This window comes from Enhydra lutris, unplaced genomic scaffold (genome assembly GCF_002288905.1).
Source record: "Enhydra lutris kenyoni isolate GAN:26980312 unplaced genomic scaffold, ASM228890v2 scaffoldscaffold3, whole genome shotgun sequence".
NCBI lineage: Eukaryota > Metazoa > Chordata > Mammalia > Carnivora > Mustelidae > Enhydra > Enhydra lutris.
In genome coordinates this window covers 7,482,103-7,501,625 of record NW_019154087.1, presented here as the reverse complement: position 1 = coordinate 7,501,625, position 19,523 = coordinate 7,482,103, and the positions used below count along the sequence as shown (strand labels likewise).

At 37.1% G+C, this 19,523-nt stretch overlaps 1 protein-coding gene across 1 annotated transcript in view; it reads right to left on the bottom strand.

Annotated features, from left to right (window-relative positions):
• LOC111155539 (ankyrin repeat domain 50) overlaps positions 1–8,338 on the bottom strand; it is a 33,126-nt gene extending 24,788 nt beyond the window's left edge. The window contains exons 1-2 of the mRNA XM_022515740.1: positions 8,096–8,338; positions 5,590–6,533 (exon numbers count right to left, since the gene is read on the bottom strand). Coding sequence (XP_022371448.1) covers positions 5,590–6,101 — 512 coding nt within the window. The 5' untranslated portion in view covers positions 6,102–6,533; positions 8,096–8,338. The remainder of the gene's footprint in view (positions 1–5,589; positions 6,534–8,095) is intronic.
• Positions 8,339–19,523: the final 11,185 nt, after the last annotated feature.

The window sequence follows — 19,523 nt, the reverse complement described above, 5'->3', positions numbered from 1 at the left end:
TTGTCAAATTTCCTTTTGTTTGTTCAAGAAAAACTAAAAATCTGGATGTGTGTGTGAAATTTCCTGAATTGGGTAAAAAATATTCTACTTGTAGGGTATAACTTTACTCTCTCTGGTCTAAAAAGAAATTCTGAGTTATTAAGAAGTAAATCAAAGAATGGCCAAGTAGAACTAAAAATATAACTGAAATTAAACAGTAAAAATATGGAGCAATATGTTATGTCATTATAGCAGAAGTGATTAAAGGTAGTGGAATGGTTCAGCAAATGATAAAGAGTACCAGGAACGGGAACCAAAGGTAGTAGCTCTTAAGATATGAATATAAAAGAGAAAGTACCCATCAAGGGTAGAAAGAAAAGGTTTTATGAAGGGAAAGAGGGAGGGCTTGAATGAATGGAAGTCCATCTTAAAGTGAATAACATGGTTAAAAATAGGAAAAACAGACAATTCAGTGAAAAATGACTATCTTAGACTATACGAATAAAGAATTTTGATTATGAAAATTACATTAATCCATTTATTTTATTTAAAAAGTGAACAGTAAAGACACTTTAGAAGATCTTTTAATCTGATAACATCTAAGAATGGATAGTGACAGTTAGAAATTATTAGTAGTATTAGTTATACAAGACAGATAATGGAAAGGGAATATTTTTCCTTGAAAATACCCCAAAACTGAGGGTAAGAGGGAAGCACACATTCCAGTCTCATTCTGTTCTTAGTCCCTTTGTTGAGTATGCCAAAAATACTTGGAGCCAGTTAAGACAGAAGATAGACATCTGGCCACTTAAAACTATCTGGACTAATGCCATATTCATACATGCTAAAGAGCAGACACAGCAGGTTAGTAAATTAATAATCACTATATCAATCTGGTCTGCATTGAAAACTGACCTAAATAATATAACATTTCAATTCCCTTTCTTACACAAGAACTTCAGCAGTCCTTCAATTAGGTTCAAACATATTCTAGAAAGGTAAGGAGCATTATTCACTCATTCAGATGATAATCAGTTAGCACTTGCTATATGCAAAGTGCTATTCAAAGCACTATGGTAAATATAAAAAATTAATCAGTCATGAATAATGTCATGAAGAAGCATATGCCTAATAGAGGAGATAACAGAAGAGATATGCATAAATAGCCAGAAAAGAAGCTAAAAATCTAAAGAGATACAAGTGAAAAATGATATATGTCAAGGAGAAGGAAATAAAAAGACGAGAAAAAGGATTCAACCATTTGAGGATTCCTAACTGACATAAAAAACATATGTCAGTTTGGTCTTCCAGTTTCCAATTCTTTTCTAACAAGCATTTCGCTACTAACATTTCGCTACTAACATTTAGCATTTTCCTGCTAAATTCTCAAAGTTCAGTCAGTCATCCTAATTCTTCATCACAATTTTATTCCATTTACACATTACACAGAACAAAGTCTTTTTACTAAGGAAAACTGATATCACACATAGAAAACTCATACCTGGTCCTGCATATTGTTAACTAGAAATAAAAACTAGAAAATGGTATTTACCAGGAACAAAAATTTGTATTTCCCACTACCACATCTGTCTAAATCTCCGAGAACATCCTTGGGTTTAAGGATCATGAGAGAAAGGTTCAGAAAGGAGATTCTGGTTGAATGAAATAACCATGTCCAGCTGTGTTTCTAAGCCGACGGACAAGATCTGAAACTACTACTCTCTTTCTCACATTCCCTAACTTAGATACCTTGACACGCCTGTCAAAAATAATTGTAATTTGTTTACAGTTTTATGACTACCAGAAGAGTCTAACACTAACTCTAGAAAATACACAATATACACAAAGTTTTGCAATAAGAGCCTGAAGGGGAAAAGGCAAAATGAAAGAAACCGCCCCTAATTCTAAAGTAAAAATGTAATTGTCATAGACTTAGTTCCATCAACAGAAATGAGAAAAAAAAATTCTAAACACAGTAACAATAGCTTTGCAACTTAACCAATTAAGAGAGAAAAATGAAAAAGGGAAAAAAAAAGAAATTAATGGGTCTTCATTCATCATTCCCTTTAGATCATATAATTCCTTCCAACTAGTGTTAAAACATTCACGTGTTGCATGAACACTATAACAAGGATTTACCCCAAATATTACTTCTTTATAGAAATAGGATAAATATTACTCTAAGAATTTGAGCTCCATGAAGGCAGGGCATTTTGTCTGTTTTATTCACTGACTTAACTCCAGCTGGACTCTACTTAACACAGAGAAGGTTCTCAATACATATCTCCAGCTGAACTGTGCTTAAAACACAAAAGACTCTCAAATATTTGACTTAAGAATGAATGAATGTCAGAAGAGATCTTGTGACAACTAAATCAAAAAATCAAGATAGTATATCTTGTGAGAATGGAAAGAAAGCAGCAACATTTAACTAGATTAAAATAATGTTCCTCTTATTTTTATTATCATGTAGTAAGAGACCAGTAATTAACAAGTTACCACGCAGGTGTAAGACCTGTAATCATGTAAGAAGATTTTTTGTGGTATTACATATTCTATCTAGTATCATTAAAGATAAATACTAGGGAAAAAATTAGGAAGTAAGCTGAAGTGTATAAAACACATTTGATACTGAATCACTTCTCTGCAATTTCCCCAACTTTGTGGATCTGTGACAAAGTAATATTTTTATCAATTTTCCAATTATTATATACTATTAAATTGTTTCACACATGAATATATGAAACCATCAATACTACCAAGTGTTCGATGTTAAAAAAGTAACAATATAAAACTGGTTTTGAGTTTTTTCCCAAAAGTGAAAAAAATTTTACTTTGCTTATATTTCATCTCCTATCATGTTATAATAAGCTTTGATCTGTCTCCCTTAAAATAATATAATTTATTGAAAACAACGATTGCCTACCTGTTGAATTACATTTCTCCCTGCCTAAATAAGATAGGTTCCTATTAAAATTCTCTAAAGGACTTTCTTAACAAATCAATCACCAATAAACCTAAAATAAAATCTTGACTCTGTTCCAAAAGTAAAGGCTTAGATCATCTAATGCCATACACTATGCCATACTAGCTATGACTTGTATTCTCATATTTGCATTTATTTGACTATGGTTATAGTAGAACTTCACAGTCTTAGAGGAAATGTATTCTATGAATTATCAGAAACAGTTGTTACAATACCAGAGTTACCTAATTTATTTAATGATTAATTACTTTAATGATGAAGAAAGTAACCCAGGTTTCTGAAAGATCCAGGAGGAAATTAAAAGCACCAAAATGTTCCAAATAGAAAGACTATATTTCCATTATCATTTGGGAATACAAAGTGATTAGTTACTTCTGTCAGTCAGAAAATCGGGACTGGTGTGGTTTTTACAAATATCTCTAATTGCTTCTTATGTCCCTTTAATTAGTTAATAACTAAAATACACATAGAGGAAAAAATAGGAGTATCATCTCAGTAGAAGGACGTTTTCTCAAAAAAATTTATGATACCACACATAAAAGTCTGCTCAAAATCGGAATATAGCAAAAATATACAGTTATCGGACATGATTTTAAATATTTAAGGACATTTGAAATTTACACATAAATTCCAAGAAAATAAACTGTGTAATTACCTACTTTAGTTGGACTAAGTTCAACTTAGTTAGCTAAGTTCTTTGAAACTGATTTCCTCAGGTGTTAAATCCAAATAACTTATAAGAAATGAAATCATAAAAAATGAAAATTCAGCTCTTCAACCAGTGATAGGATCTTCACAAAAAGTAGGAAGTCAACAGGAAAAGAGCTGTTTATGTACAGAGACTTTACATCTCTTAAAAAGTAGAGATTTATATATATTAAAGATATCACTGATTCCCTATTTAAAACCGTCCACTGAACCTGGTATTTCATGTCTGTGCACCATTATCACCTAACAGATTTACTTGTTATTTAAAAATGATCTAATAGTTTTAACCCCGATGTTAGTGGCTAAAAGCAAAAGGTAACAGATCTGTCCTGAGTTTTACTGGACTGCACTTATACATTAAAAACTCAGCAATAATATCACACCTCTCAAAGACACATCCCTTTGGGTGACTTTAATATACCCATCCCATGTTTGAATTCCATACCACTAAACATAAAGATAATTCTGTACTACTACTGTATCATTTATATGGGTAATCTGAAACCTACACTCAAATCACAACTGTGACACACACCCCTGTCCTCCACAAACTTCTAATCCACTCTCCCCTTCAAGTCCTTCAAAGAATTTCTATGATTACAAATCTGTATTCAAATACACATACTTCAAATCCCAGCTCTGCCACTTACTAGCTTTTAACCTTGGATAAGTTACTTAGGCTTTCCGTGCCTCGGTTTCCTCATCCATGAAATGGGAATAATAATAGTATCTATTTCACAGGATTGCTATGAAAATAATTTAGTATTTGTAAATCACTTAGAACAGTGACACATAATGTTTGCTATATAATTAATATTTTCAATATCACTTAAAATTAATAGATTCCATATCATTAGATAATGAGGACATCATAAAAACAAACATCACTCCTTTCATAACAATTCAAATCCTGCTTAAATGACTCCTAGAGACACACAGAGAAACAGACATAGGGTCACACATACATACACATATGCTAATCTCTACCGCACCTTTTACCTGCAGCTTTGGGGAACAAACTTCTGCCTGCTAAGAACTATTTATTGTGAAGGGATCAAAGTGTATGCAAACGAGTCATTCAAGCAGCAGTGAGGCAATAGCAAGCACAAAAATAACAATCTGCCGACTTCTTTTACAATGAGCAGAGGGGTGATATGCAAAAAATTCTTTTCAAGGAATCATGTTTTCTTCGCTCACTTGCTCTCTTCTTAGACCAATCAATTTACCAATGGAAAAATGCTTACTTGAGGTTAGGAAAAAGTTGTTTTTCATACTGCTCACTAAAAGTACTAAAATTACGCCAGATTTTCATTATTTTATAAATATCACATATTTAAGAGCACCACTTAACTTTTTGTTTACTTGATAGTGGAATACATCCCAAAACACAGATTTTCTTCAGATTTTCAATGGCCAATGATCTTTCAAAAAGAACTTGCCTCACTTAGAGAAATAAGAATACCATAAGCAAAAAAGATTCTATGCTGAGAGTTCCTTTAAATTCAGTGCCATATATAGTTCACCCTCCCTGAAACTGTAGCCTCTTTTCCAGGCAGCTAAGTGGTTTTCTCTACCACAAGAACAAATATCCCTTACCAGTTATAGATAACATTAGAAAAGTAAATAAACAATTGCCATAATTTGAAAAAAAAATTAAGTTCCTGCAGTGCTTCACATTCTGTTATTAGAAAGTAAAATAAATTACTTTTAATCCATATCCTGTGCAACACAAAGCTTAAATTTTGTTTCCTTCAATACTCAAAGTAAACATGTGTATTTACAACTACAGATTATCCCCAAATGTGCAGGTACCCCATAAAATTTTAAAAACAGACAAAAATACAGACCAAAAAAAAAATCTAGAAAACATTAATTTTTGCTTAGAAACCAGAACATCATGGCATTCTTACTGTTACCTTTTAAACGCTTCAGCTGGGTTCCTTTCACATTCTCCAGGCTGTAAGAGGCTTTGGACTGCTGGATCCCTTAGCTTATCCTCATATCCTTGGAGTAGTCCACTGTGGCAGATCTGGGCAACTAGACCTCTAATAAACCCTCCAACACACAAAGTATCAGAGTCTTGGGCTTTGCAGAAATGAAAGGCCAAAGCTTGGCGATGTAAACCTCTCTGCAAGCTTGCAGGTGAACTTGGCCACAACAGCTCAGTACATAGGGCTGTCTTGCCACTGCCAGGCCCTCCTACCAACAACACACCCCAGGCAGCTCCTTTTCCAGAGACAACACTAGCATTATTCCCAGAATTCATTACAAGGGATGGTGTGTTGACAGCACTATTGCAGCAGTTAGTTTTCTCCTGGAGGCAATGCTGAAGCTTGTGGAAAACCCACTCCCTACAGTAAAACTGCTTCCCCTGCAGTAAACTCATTTGAGCCATTTTGCAGACTTTCTCTTCCCAAGGATTAGTCATAATAGGTTCCTTATCTTCAACATTTGCTAGATCCTGGATACATCAACACAGGTCTTTACATCCATTAGGACATAACTTGCAAATTAAGTTGACTTTGAATGATACAGTAACGAGTTACAGTAAAACTCAACAGCCATAGATGCCGTTTGCCAACAGAATGTGCATGACTTTGACTCTTTACTCTTGATTATCAGCAGAGATTCTATTAGTTTAACTGTTGAACTGGTGGAAAATTGCCTGGTTCCAAAGCGTGGCAATACTTTCCCTAAATCTTGATTGGTCACATAACTCCATGGTTATATCTTAGAGTTTATGTGATTGTGGATGTTTCAAGTGTGCAGATGAGACAATACATCTGGAAAACTAAAGAGAATGCCCAATCTTTCAAATTGTACAAAATGCTTCTCCAAATTCGAAGTGTTAATTCTGTATCTGAAAATTAGATGCAGAAAAGATGTCTATTATAGTAAATGCCATCAAAGAGGTTACATGTATACAGTAGATCGGTAGTTCTATATTTCTTGTTGAAGGACAGTCACTCAAAATACTAGACCTTAACCAGTTTTAGGCATCTGGGCAATTGCCAGCGAGGGAACTGTTTCAGATTATGTGGCAGAAATGACAGTCCACTGTTACCACCTTCTTAATCCAAAGCATTCAAAAACTGCATTTTCAAGAGAATAGATTCTTAATGAACCTGTTCACAGATTTCTAGGTTCAAGAGAGCTGGCAATCAACAATTTCCACAAATAACTAAAATAAAACAACAATATCTTAGTGCAAAATATCGTGTGTTAAGAGCTTGTTTACTTAAAAGTTTACAAAGGATACAATTTGCCAGTTAAAATAATCTCAAAAATCCATATACTTAAAAAAAATCCATATGCTTCATCTTTGGTACTTTCAAAAAGTTGGACAATTGCCCCCAGAATCAAAATTACGTTTTCCTTTCTGTATTCTACTTCCTCTATGGTTATGCTTCCCAAAGAGCTGCATTTTTATCAAGTTACCCTAGATTAAAACAAACAAACAAACAAACAAAACTGTGTAAAAAGGGGAAAAAAAAAAAAAGGCTTTATGCACACACAGTAACATCCTTAACTCTGGCCAAAAAGGTCTTTCCGACTAGCTTGGTAGAACAGCGCCAGTTAAAGGAAGCTCCATTAAACTGCACAGTCCAGCCAGTCAAGGACTCCGTTTACTCGACTAGTCACACTTCTTTGTTGATAGTTTGCAAAACCTAGGGGATAATTACCAGGGTTGTGGCTGGATGGGAATGGGTTAAAAAACAAAACAAAACAAAAAACTGAGGGGAGGATGGGGATGATCTTAAACGATAAATCTAAACACCAGTACAATGTGAATTCTTCCTCTGAGCTACAGATAAACGTTTTGGATTGGGATGAGGATTGGAATCTACTACTGTGGCCGGAGAAAAGGCTGCTGGGGAGAATTTCTTCCCACGCAGAAAAGGGATAAGGAGTAGAGTGTTCCAGGGCTGGTTGGTGTTTGCCTACAGTTCCGGCCTCTAGTTTCAGCTGATAGACAAAAGGAACTCCGGGATTCCCAGAGACGGGAACCACCTTCGGTTTGAGCAGCCAGGAGCCACAGGGGGGCCACCTCGGAGAAGACACGGACTGAGGTGCAGCTTCTACGCTGAGGTCTTCCCTTCCAGAAGGCTGGGAACGCCCCAAACACCCCGCCCCGCCCCGAGATTTTGGGGTGTGTCTTTTGAAGGGGGAGGGGGTGCCCGACGTCCTTGCCAATCCCAGATGAGGGGTCGCCTCCCTGTTGGGTGTCCAGCTCTGCGCCCCTAACAACACGCGCCGCTCCCGCCCCCGCCCGAACCACGGCGGAACGTGGGGAGAAGTCGGTCTGGGGCTGGAGACTAGAAAGGGTGGGCGGGCGAGTCAGGTTCGAGCCTAGCCAAAGCCCCCAAGCTTCCGACCTGAGAAGGGGCCTCGCTTCTATTCCCGCTGCCGCCCCTCAGTTACCTCGGCCCCAGCCGCCGCCGTGGCCGTTGCCGCCCCGGCGGACTCTAAGCCCCAGACACTTGCTCCTCTGAGAACCCGCGACCGCCAGCGCTCCTTGTACTCCAACTGCAGCCGCCTCCTTCGCTCGGCCTGGGGTTCGCTCTCCGGTCCAGATTCGCCTGTTGGCCCCCGGCAACTGCCAGTTCCAGCTGCCCCAGAAGCCTCGGTCGTGCTCCTCCCAACCCCCACCAGCCAACCGCCGCCGCCGCCGTCAGGGCAGTGACTGTCTCAGGCAGCCCGGGACTCGGCCGGCTCCGCCCCGCCCCACTCCTAGACCCCGCCCCCACGCCCAGGCCCCGCCCCCAACCGCTCGCCCTTTCTTCGCCCGCCCGCTCCTCCCCTTGCCCCTCCCCTCCCCCTATTGCGCCCACCCGTCCCCGGCAGTGCCTGGGCGTGTGCGGGCGCCTGGACCCCAGTGCCCGCGTCGCTGGGGAACCTTTTGGGAGGGGAGGAGGGGTGGCCTTGGGGTCCCGCCTTTCGGAGGGGCGGAGAAAGGGGCGGGGGCTGCGTTCTCACGTCCCCGAGCTCACGCGAGTCGCTGCCCCCACCCACCCCGTCACCACTCGGCCCTGAGCCTTTCTTTGTCTTCCAGGCCGGAGGGACTCGCTGGCTTTGGGGGCCATATCCGTTCCTGGGAAGGGCAGTTGGGCGGGCAGAGTTCCCTCTTGCCTCTCCCTTAAACCCCTTGTTCGAAAAGACCACTCCAGACCCGTCCTATTCTTCAGTCGTCCGGGTTCCCTTTCAATCCATTAAATTTCTCAGTCTGGGACAGAGAAGCAAGGAAAGGACTGGGAAGAATATTGTAAAAATAAAAAAAATAGTAGGGGTATAGGGCGTCATTCCCATCCGCCTCATCAAAAGGACATGGCCTCCCACCAGATGTAGTTGAAAGTAGTCATGATTCGGTCTCAGGCTCCTGCCCTCCTGGGTGGTTGGATGACCTGCAGGGGCCACTATAGGGGAAAAAGTCCACAGTGGAGGTTAGACTGTAGAATCAGATAAACTGCCTTAGAGGGCCTGACTATAGGTAGTTACTGTTGAACTAGAGAGGCCAGTTGTTTGCACTCGCTTGGACCTGGGTTCTTTTATTAGATTCCACATTTCTGCTGGGAAGGTAAATGTACTGTCAACTGAGAGAGTAGAAAATGTGCTATCCTTATTGTTTCATTATTTTTGGTAAAGCCATGCGCTCTCCATCTCCCATTCACTATTAATTTGAATGTTTATTTCCCAAATATTAAACCAGCCTCCCATCTGTTTTCTCTGGAATTTCAAAGTACAGCTATCACACGTAACTAGAAAGTCAAAACCAAATAGATTGTGCTTGTGCTTACCCTTCCATTCTGTTTATCCCTAGCCTATCCATGGCATTTTGAAGCTTGATCTTAGTATTTAATTCATTTTTTGTGACTTCTGAGGTTCTTTTCTAAAGTAGAAGCAAAAAAGGCAAAAGATACAAATTCTCCAGAATTAGAGAGTTGAAAATTGATTAAAAAAAAAAATACAATTTTTATTTGCATTTGCTTAAGCAATTTTAATTACCACTCAGCTTGTTTGCCACACAGCTTTATAGTCATCTAGTCCTTCAATTTCATGGCTGTAATATTATATGTTTAGAAAAATTACAAATAAGTATGTACATCATACTATCATTTCCACTAAACTATTTGCTAATACAATAATTAAAATAATTTCTGCCCAATAGAGAGAGAAGTTATGGAAACTTGGGTTTAGTAGGCCTAATTTTTTTGTGATAACCAACCATCTTAGAATGCTGTTTGAAATACCATCAGGGATAACCGATCTGTAATAATCTTCAGACTCATTTAGAAAATTTTTTGACTTTAAAGTTTATTTCACATTTCATTTTTATGGCTTTTTGCTTTCCCTAATAAAAAAAATCTCTGAAGAGCAGGGACTGTGCCCTACACAGCCTTGCATTTCCAACACTAAGCAAGATTCCCAGGATGTAAAGACTGTCTGTTTTTTCACTCCACACTTAGAGACTTCCAATGCACCTGACATTATGTTGAGCTTAGTGATAGGTTATACACAACTGGCAGGATGAACACAGTTTCTTAAAGTCTGGGGGACTATTGCAGGGCAAAGGAAACTTCGGATTACTTTAGCCTTCCTTTCTTTTTGGAATATCCATTTATCACCCCAATTTTTGATATGAAGCAATGATGTTTTTTGTTTTTTCAACCTCTTCTAGACTATATTGCTGCCTTTAAATCTCTCTCACCAAAAGCTGAAATCTCCATTGCTGGGAAGTGTGTGTGTGTGTGTGTGTGTGTGTGTGTATACACTTAGTGAGTCTATTTATTGACCTAACCAGGACATTTTTTTTTTTAAGATTTTATTTATTTATTTGAGAGAGAGTGAGGGAGAGAGAAAGCAGGAACAGGGACAGACAGGGAGGCAGACTCCCCTGCTGAGCAGGGAGCCTCATGCAGGGCTTGATCCCAAGACCCTGGGATCATGACCTGAGCTGAAGGCAGATGACCAACTGACTGAGTCACCCTGGCACACCTAACCAGGACATTTTTTGAGAACAAAAAAACAGAAAGACAATAAAATTAATTAAAATTGTGTAATTCTTAGATATATTTCTTTATTGACTGGAAACTTGATTGTATTATATTTAGTGGAGATATCGAATAGTTCTATTCAAGCATTATTTTCCAAAAATATAACAATTACATATATAAACACATAAATATACACTTATGTACAACATGTTATGACTTTTTTTAATCAATTACATGAATGCCAAAAATGGCATAAGCAGCATACTCACTCTTAGTTCTTATTCACATACATTAATCAACTTCAGTATATTTTTTCTAGCACCATACTGATATTTTTCCAAAGAATGCATTTTTTAAGATGTAGTTTTCCTTATTTTTAGTCTGTTCATAAAAATTGCCTGAATTTTCCTTACATCTGAATAAATTTGAAATTTTTGACACCGTCAATGCTTCTCTGTAGACCATGGTATTTTTAATGGAAAATTTTCTCTCTAAGTGCTGAGGTACCTAGTACATTGAAAGCAAACTCTAATAAATAAAATATATTCTCAATTTAAATTTCTTTATATTGAAATGTACAGAGTTTTCAGCCCAAGTCTTTCCATAGGTGTATTCTTTTTTTTAACCTCACTCAGAGTAACATCATTCAACAGACATTTTTACAAGACAAAGCTCATCATTTAAATGTTCTTTCCATTTATTTTGATAGTTGTCCTTATCATGGAATACATTCAATTCCTTCCTTGATTGGTAGAGGTATATTTCAATATCTTCCTGTTTGCAACTTTTGTTTTCAATAATTACAATCACTGAAAGCTGCAAAATTCTAATATTTTAATTTTAAAGTTTTGATGATTTTAAATGAAGTGATATGAAAATGCAAAGGATTCTAGTTTAACTCTAACTAGTGTAGATCACTCAGATTTGTTTACAAAGTAATTCTTTAAATAAGTATCACTGGCAGTCTTGCAAATTATGCCACAAATTTAAAAGAACTTTTACTACACAAAAGCATTCAGTGTACTTGCTGTATGCTCTACTACAGGGTAACTCAGTCTCCATTTCACCTATACCTTACCTTCGGTTTCTCAACATTTACCCCTGATTCTCTGATGTGGCAGCCTGGTGAGTTCATGCATGTCAAAGGTGGCAGCAGCACCAGACCATAGCACTCTTGACTAGTACATCAAACTCCTGGTCAGATCAACAGGCTTGAAAGTTTCTCTATTCCGAAGACCAGCAGTTGGCTGTACCTAGCCTCCCATATCAAACTGTACTTCTTTCCCCTAGCTGCTATCCTTCACACCATCCCTGAAAGGAAGGGGTTAGTTACTTTGCATCTGGAAAGAGTCCGGAAAAGAGTTATTGCTGGCAGTCTTTCAAATTTCCCAACAAATTTAAAGAATTTTGTTCACTGCTAATGTATCTCACACACTATTAAACAAGACCATAGCAGAAGCTGCAAATAAATATGAAGGTCTACCAAACCTTCTGGATTATTTTAATACTACTGTTGATAAAGGGGCTTTGTTTACACAAACATGCACAAGTTACGCTAGTTAACTGGGCCTGATGTAAAGGCCCAGTTGTAATGATGTAAAAAAAAAGCTCTCCATTTAAAAAGTATTGTTGCCAGCTCTATTTGTTTCTGTTCTTGAAAACAAGCCCCAAAATTGTTTTTGCTTATAAAATGTGCAAGGTATAGTCCTTTCCTTCAAACAATTAAACAAACTCCAAAGTAAGATACATTTTGCAGAATTACCAGCTAACCAGAATAAAGACTCAACTAGCTCTGTTTACCGAGTAACTGGCTACAAAGCTCTACCTTATCCTACAGGCTCCCAGATAGAGCAGAAACTCCGTAGACCCCAATATTACACCGATAGTACACAGGATAGTATGAGTCTGAATCTCATATACTTGTCCAGCTCCAAAAGACAGCAAGGAATATAAAGCAGCAAACTAGAATCTTCTAAAATATGTCCTTCCATTGGATTCTCATAACTGCTTTTTCCTACCTTTTCTTATATAAGCTTCTATATAGTTTAAATGCCCAGTTCCAAACATAAGTCGCCACCGCCCTTTTCTCACATCTCTTATCCTGATAAAGGTAATTTGTAAAATCTCTGAACCATATTTTAAAGATCTGAGAACAGCTGAAACTGACTTAGTAATGAGTTACATTCCTGACTCCTATGTCATATGGTCATATGTAAAAACAGCAGTAATTACCTATAATTATAGTTATTTAAAAATAGTGCAAAATGTCATTTGTCAAGGTGGACTTCTCTAATTTCATTATGTCTATGTACTATGCATTCTTTGATAAAATGTCAGTGAAATATGAGATATAATTAATCTCTTGATTTGCTGCATGTAATTTGTTAACTTGATGGGCCCCAGGTAAATAAGAGATATTATTTTATTTGTTGTCTTTAGTCTTCCTGCTCTTCAAGATACCATATCTTTTTTTTTTTCCTTTTTTTCAAGTCTCTTTTATTTGTTACACCAGTATTTGTGAAATACTAATTGCTGGCATCAGCAACCTTTGAGAGGTAGGTAGGTTGTATTAATTTGGAAGATTAATATAACAAACCAGAAAGCATAAAAATAAACTGAATGAAGGAGCTGTGGGAGTAACTCATCTCAGAAAACATTTTTTTAAGGTCACAAAGGCTCCTGTGAATCCGACGCTTCCCATCCCACACATGTTGCCAGGGAACTCATTTATATATCTCTGTGGTAATGGTAGAGGCAGAGACGGTCATATAATGTAGCAGTGCCAAGAGGCCTATGGCAGATGGTTTACTTCCCAGAAAATTTGTTTTGTTTTTTCCTCCATTAGGCTAGATGTTAAATGACCTCCATGAAGTAATTCATAATTTTCTTCCCAGTCAGCTTTATCTGGATGCCTATATTTCTTATTAGTGCTCTTCAGTTAGCCTAATATATGATTATTCTTTTAAATTATTTCTTTTATTTTTGTTTAATTTTGATTAAGTCCCTCTATTTTTTTTTAAAAATTCTTCTGATGGAAAAGCATAGCTGAAATCCCAAGTCTGGAACTGAATTGGTTGAAGAGCACATGATGCCAAGTCTTTAAAGTATGAAACATAGCATTCTGTCAGAAATGATTGGTGAACTAGAAACATAATGAAAATACCACCCAAAAATTATTTTCTAAAAGGCTTATCTATAGATTCCCACATCAAAAAAAGGAAGAAATGTTTTTACACTTTTCTTTCAACTTCTGTCCTAGGTAGACTCCAAAGATGCCCTCAATGAACCATGATTACTGAACTCTACACCCTTAAGCAGTTGCCTCACATAGTATCTGGCCTGGCCTGTGACTTGTATTAACCAATAGAATAAGGCAGAAGTGGCACTATATAGTCTCCTGATCTAGATTTGAAGAGGACTGGCAGCTTCTATTTCATGTCTTGGAATGGTTACCTTTGGGAACCACCATTAAAGAAGTCTGGCTACCCTGCTAAAGAGACCATATGGAGAGACCACACCAGGAGGCCACATGGAGAGGCCCTGAGATCCTCTGGAGAAGTGGAGAGACCCGCCAGCCCATCAACCCAGTTGGGCCTTCTGATGACTCCAGCCCTAGCCACCATTTACTATGACTTCATGAAGAATCCCAAGTAGACACACAGCAAGATTTGTGTAGTTGAGCCTAGTGGAATCACAAACTATAAGAGATGTCAACATGATTGCTATTTTGAGCGTCTAAGTTGTAGAATGGTTTGTTATATAGTAGTAACTAAAACATTATATGATAGAAATAAATCTCTTAGTATTTCACAAATATTACACATAATTTCTATTGTCCCTCTCTTCATCTAGTCTCTTGGGCAATTTCCATAGTTTGGATAACTGAAATAACATACCTTTATTTATACCATCCTACTTTTCTGTGGTATATACACTATCCATTTGAGAAATAATTAGAAAAATGAGACAGAAGGGTCACCTAGGTGGCTCAGTTGGTTAAGCATCTGCCTTTGGCTCAGGTCATTATCCCAGGGTCCTGGGATTGAGTCCTACGTCAGGCTCCTTGCTCAGTGGGGCGCCTTCTTCTCCCTCTGTCTCCCTCTTCCTGCTTGTGCTCGCTTGCTCTGCTCTCTGACAAATAAATAAAATCTTAAAAAGAAAAAAAAAGGGAAAAGAAAAGAAATATGAGACAGAAGTTAAGTGAACTTTTTAAGATCATACGGATTGAGGATTTATATTTATTTCCAAGTGTCTTTTCTTTCCATTGAATATTTCTTATCACATTAGAAACTTTATTCAACAAGGATGTTTCTCACTGTAGCCTATCAGATAGCCATGTGATATCTCCAAATACATAAAAACATCAGGTTCTAGCACACTGATTAATAATAAATGAGAATCAGAAGTTGCCCTCTCAATTTACCACCAAAATTTTACATGTGTTGGTGAAGAGCTTGGGGTAGATCTAGAAGTATATTATTTTAATAATGTTGATTTAAGTTCTGAATGTTGGTAGCTACTTCAAAATGTAAAAAGAAAAAAATTTGTTTAATATTAACCTTAAGAGCTTTTAATTATTTTTTCCATAGAGGATTCTATATTTGCTAATAACATATTATTAAGAAACTTATACAAATAAAAGATAGATCTAAATTTTGGATAATTCAGGTGAGCAAGCTCATTAATAAGTTATTCAAAATCTCACCATGTAACTAGAATATTTAACATGGAGGTAAACTAGTTTACCCAAGGATCATACCTTTATATGAGAATTCCATCAAATTTATTGTTACAAACACAAAAAGATAAAACTAAATATTTTTCAATCAAATCATATAAATTAAGACCCCAGAGGAGATGGGAAAGGAAGCAATCAACTTCACACTTGGAAGTACACTTTGAAAAAGAGAGCTAATTCTTTTTTCTAAAAGACCACATGGTGGGAAGAAAAGGAATATAGCTTGGGGAAATTTTGAGAGGGAGGATATCAAAGAAACAACATTCTCTGCAAAGAATAATCATCCTTGGAACATCAGGAAGTTCCTGGCTTTAAGAAAGTATAGTTTTGGCACACATAGGCTGTGTGCTATAAAACAGCAGATGACACCATTCAGATGGATTGCCATGTGCTTCACTAGCTCAAGGTAGTGAGGACAGTTAGAGATCATATTTGAGTAGGTGCAACAAACCCACATCCAATGGTTTGATACATAGGGACTTATATCTCTTATGTAATAAAAAGCCTAGGGGCACCTGGGTGGCTCAGTGGGTTAAAGCCTCTGCCTTCGGCTCAGGTCATGGTCCCAGGGTCCTGGGATCGAGCCCTGCATCAGGCTCTCTGCTCAGTGGGGAGCCTGCTTCCTCCTCTCTCTCTGCCTGCCTCTCTGCCTACTTGTGATCTCTGTCTGCCAAATAAATAAATAAAATCTTAAAAAAAAAAAAAAGCTTAGATGTCATGACTCAAACAGGACCTCTAAAGTGCCATCAGGAATCACCCTTCTATCTTTCTCTTCTTCCTTTTCTGCCATCCTAAGTATATATCTTGTATTTTCATTGTCACATCATGGAGGGATGACCAATTTGTCCTGGGTTTAAAACTGGAAGTCACACATCTAGGAAACCTCCTTTTCCCTAGTAAACCAGGACAGCTGGTCACCTTTCATGGTGTCAACATGATATTCTACCTCTAGTTTTTTAGATTCATATCTCATATTCTTCTCAAATCTTGGAGACAGGAAGAAGATGAGGAGGAAGTAGAGAAAAAGAGGTGTGTAGAACCTGTGTCAGAAAAATAAAACTTTTCCAGTAATTCTCAGCACCCGTCTAACTTACCAGAACTACCAAGATAAGCTGGGAAACGGATTATATTAGCTAGACACATTGCCACCCTGAAAAACTCAGGGTTCCATTTGTAAGAAGGAACTGAGAGAGTGCATTGGAAGACAGCAGTAGGTGTATAATTTTGTGACTTTCTCTAGGAATCCTCAGTATCTATAGGACGACAATAGAAAAAGCAAACACAAAGGGCAAACCAGGGCTGGAGATTTGTCAAAGGAAGAATTTCAGAAAGGTAAAGAAACACATTATTTTGGGGTATGTATATAATTAATGGAAAAAGGAAACAATCAGACAATAATAGAGCAGAGCAAATATTACTTACAAAAGTGGCTGCCTAGCCTGCGAAATTGAATGTGGATTTAGGCCTGTGAGCTCTTGTACTGATACAAAGATCCTGGAAATTTTGATTGAAGAAAACATTTATAATAAAATTCTTTCAAAGGTATTTTTTAAAATTATGAAAGCATTGTGAAGTAATACATTTTTCTGAAAATCAATATCACCTACTTTTGACTTAGAAGATAGCATGAAAATGTTGATAAAGAGTCTCCATTTGGGCCACATTGGTCAAAATGGTTCTTAGTAAAGGAAAAAGTATTTGAAGGGAAACTTGCTGTTTGCCTCTAATTCAGCTTTTTGAGGTGTATTAGATTTTTGGTGAATCAGTTATCTGTTGCTACATCACATACCATAACCTAAAGCTTGGTGACTTAGAACAACACAGGATGTGGATTGACTGGGTGGTTCTGCTTGTCTTACCTGGGATCCCTCATGTAGTTGCATTCAGCTGGCTTCACTCCCATGTTTGGGTCACATGTTGGGTTGGCCATGAGGTGACTGGGCTTTCTTCGAATGGCTTTTTCACAGCAAGATGGTCTCTCAGTTCCATGAGAGCTAAGGCAGAATCAGGGAAGTCTCTTGAGGCTTGGTCTGGAGCTCACACCATGTCACTTCTGCCATGGTTCATAAGTCAAAGCGATTCAGGGGGACAGACCAGATTCAAGGAGGGGGGGAATAGATTATCTTCACCTTTTGATGGATGAAAGGCTGAATATTATTGTTAAGATTTTTAATATTACAAATAGAAAAGTTTGAGAATTTGAGAAATAATTTAAACTCTCCACTGAGAGGGTGGGGGGTAAATGTACAGAAGGTCTGTGTTAATTTTAAAGCAATGATGCCCTGTATGTCATGGGACTCCAGGTTAAGAGTCCCTGATTTAAACAGCTTCCGTTAAATTCAGTGTATAGCTTAATATGAATAAACAGGAATACAGTCAAAAGGATTAGTAAAAGGTTAAAGAAAAATATGGCCATCTGCAATGACATCTTTTTCAGTGTTAGATTCTATATTCTATATTAAAAATTATGTTTTTACTTAACATAACAGGACTTTGAAGAGTTAAGGCACAGAAAACTTATATCGTAGTTGAACAGATACTGATAATTCACTTGATTTTGGATGAAATTATTACTTATGTAAATTAATGCATAACAAAGGACAATTTCTTTTTTCTAGTTCTTTAAAATTGTTCTGATTTTAATCAAGTTGTCACTTTATCTCTGATTAAATCAAGTTGTCATTCTATCTTTGACTAAATTCTTTTAATTTAAGAAGGTTAAAAGCAGCCTATTTTTATCTTCTTTAGTGACTGGTGGTTGAAGGATCTTCTCTCAAACAGGAAAAGTGAAGTAGAATTTTTGCATAATTTTAGTTAATAATTAAAAAAAATAACCAAGTGTATGTTAGAACACACATCAACATGAACTTTTTTCAAAAATAATTTCATGTGTAATAATTGACATTAGTAATAGCTTCTGAAGACATAGTTCTTATTTGATATAATCTTTATGAAATGAACAAGTATTATAACACATGGTAGTTTAATTTGACTAAATCCCAATTAAAATAAAGATTTATTTTATTATTTGTATTTATTTATATACATTTATTATTTGCTTCCAGAAGAATTTTAAAATGTCACATAAATAACTGCCTGGCATTTTAGTCTATAATCTGTAATTGATAAGATAAAAGCAAGACTTTCAGATGGGTGCACAGGTTAGATAAAGGAAAGCTTTACATGATTCCTGAAAGGTGAAGAATAAGGGGATACCCATTCAATAGATAGAGGTAGAACCTGGAAAGAGATAAATACCTTAATCAAGATGTGCTCTCAGACCAAGGCAGAAAAGATTATTTAAGTGTTCATTGTGGGAAGTTTATATTAAAACTCAAGTCCACAAATTACATGTTAAATAGAATATCTACAGTTCAAGCCTCACATTTGGACTAAACCCAACTCTGAGTAATGATTTTCAGGTAGAATTTTTTTTTTTTATACAAAAAGATTCAAAACTTGAGAAAGATTTAATACACCACTGCTGACTTTGAAGATGGAAGGGGGCAATGTGCAAAGAGTGGATAATGACAGGAAGGAGCCAACAGTAATCCCTGGCTAATTGCCAACAAAGAAATGAGGATGTTAGTCCTACAGTTGCAAGGAACAAAATTCTGCTAATGGCTAGAATGAGCCTGGAATAGGAACTTGAATTCTGGATGAAAACACAACCAGTAGACAACTTTATTTAGTTTTGAATACTTGGAACCCACTCAAGTCTGGCTGGAGTTCTGAGGCACAGAAACTGTGAGATATTAAGTGTATGTTGTTTTAAGCTCCTAAATTTGTGATAATTTATTCTGTAGTAGATTTTGGTATCCACAATGCCACCAGAGCAAATGCCCACAAACGCAGAAAGGGATTTGGAATCAGGTAATGAACTGAGGGTGAGAAACATGATAGAAAAAGCCTCAACTGCTTTGAGAAGACCATTAGTAGAAATACAAACACAAAAAATGCTGCTTATGGAGGTGCCTGATTGGCTCAGTGGATTAAGCATCTGCTTAAGTCTGCTTCTCTCTCTACCTCTCCCCACCTTGTGTGTGTGTGCTTGCTCTCTCTCAAATAAATAAATAAAATCTTAAAAAAAAAAATCTTCTGCTGAGGGCTCAGCAAGAAG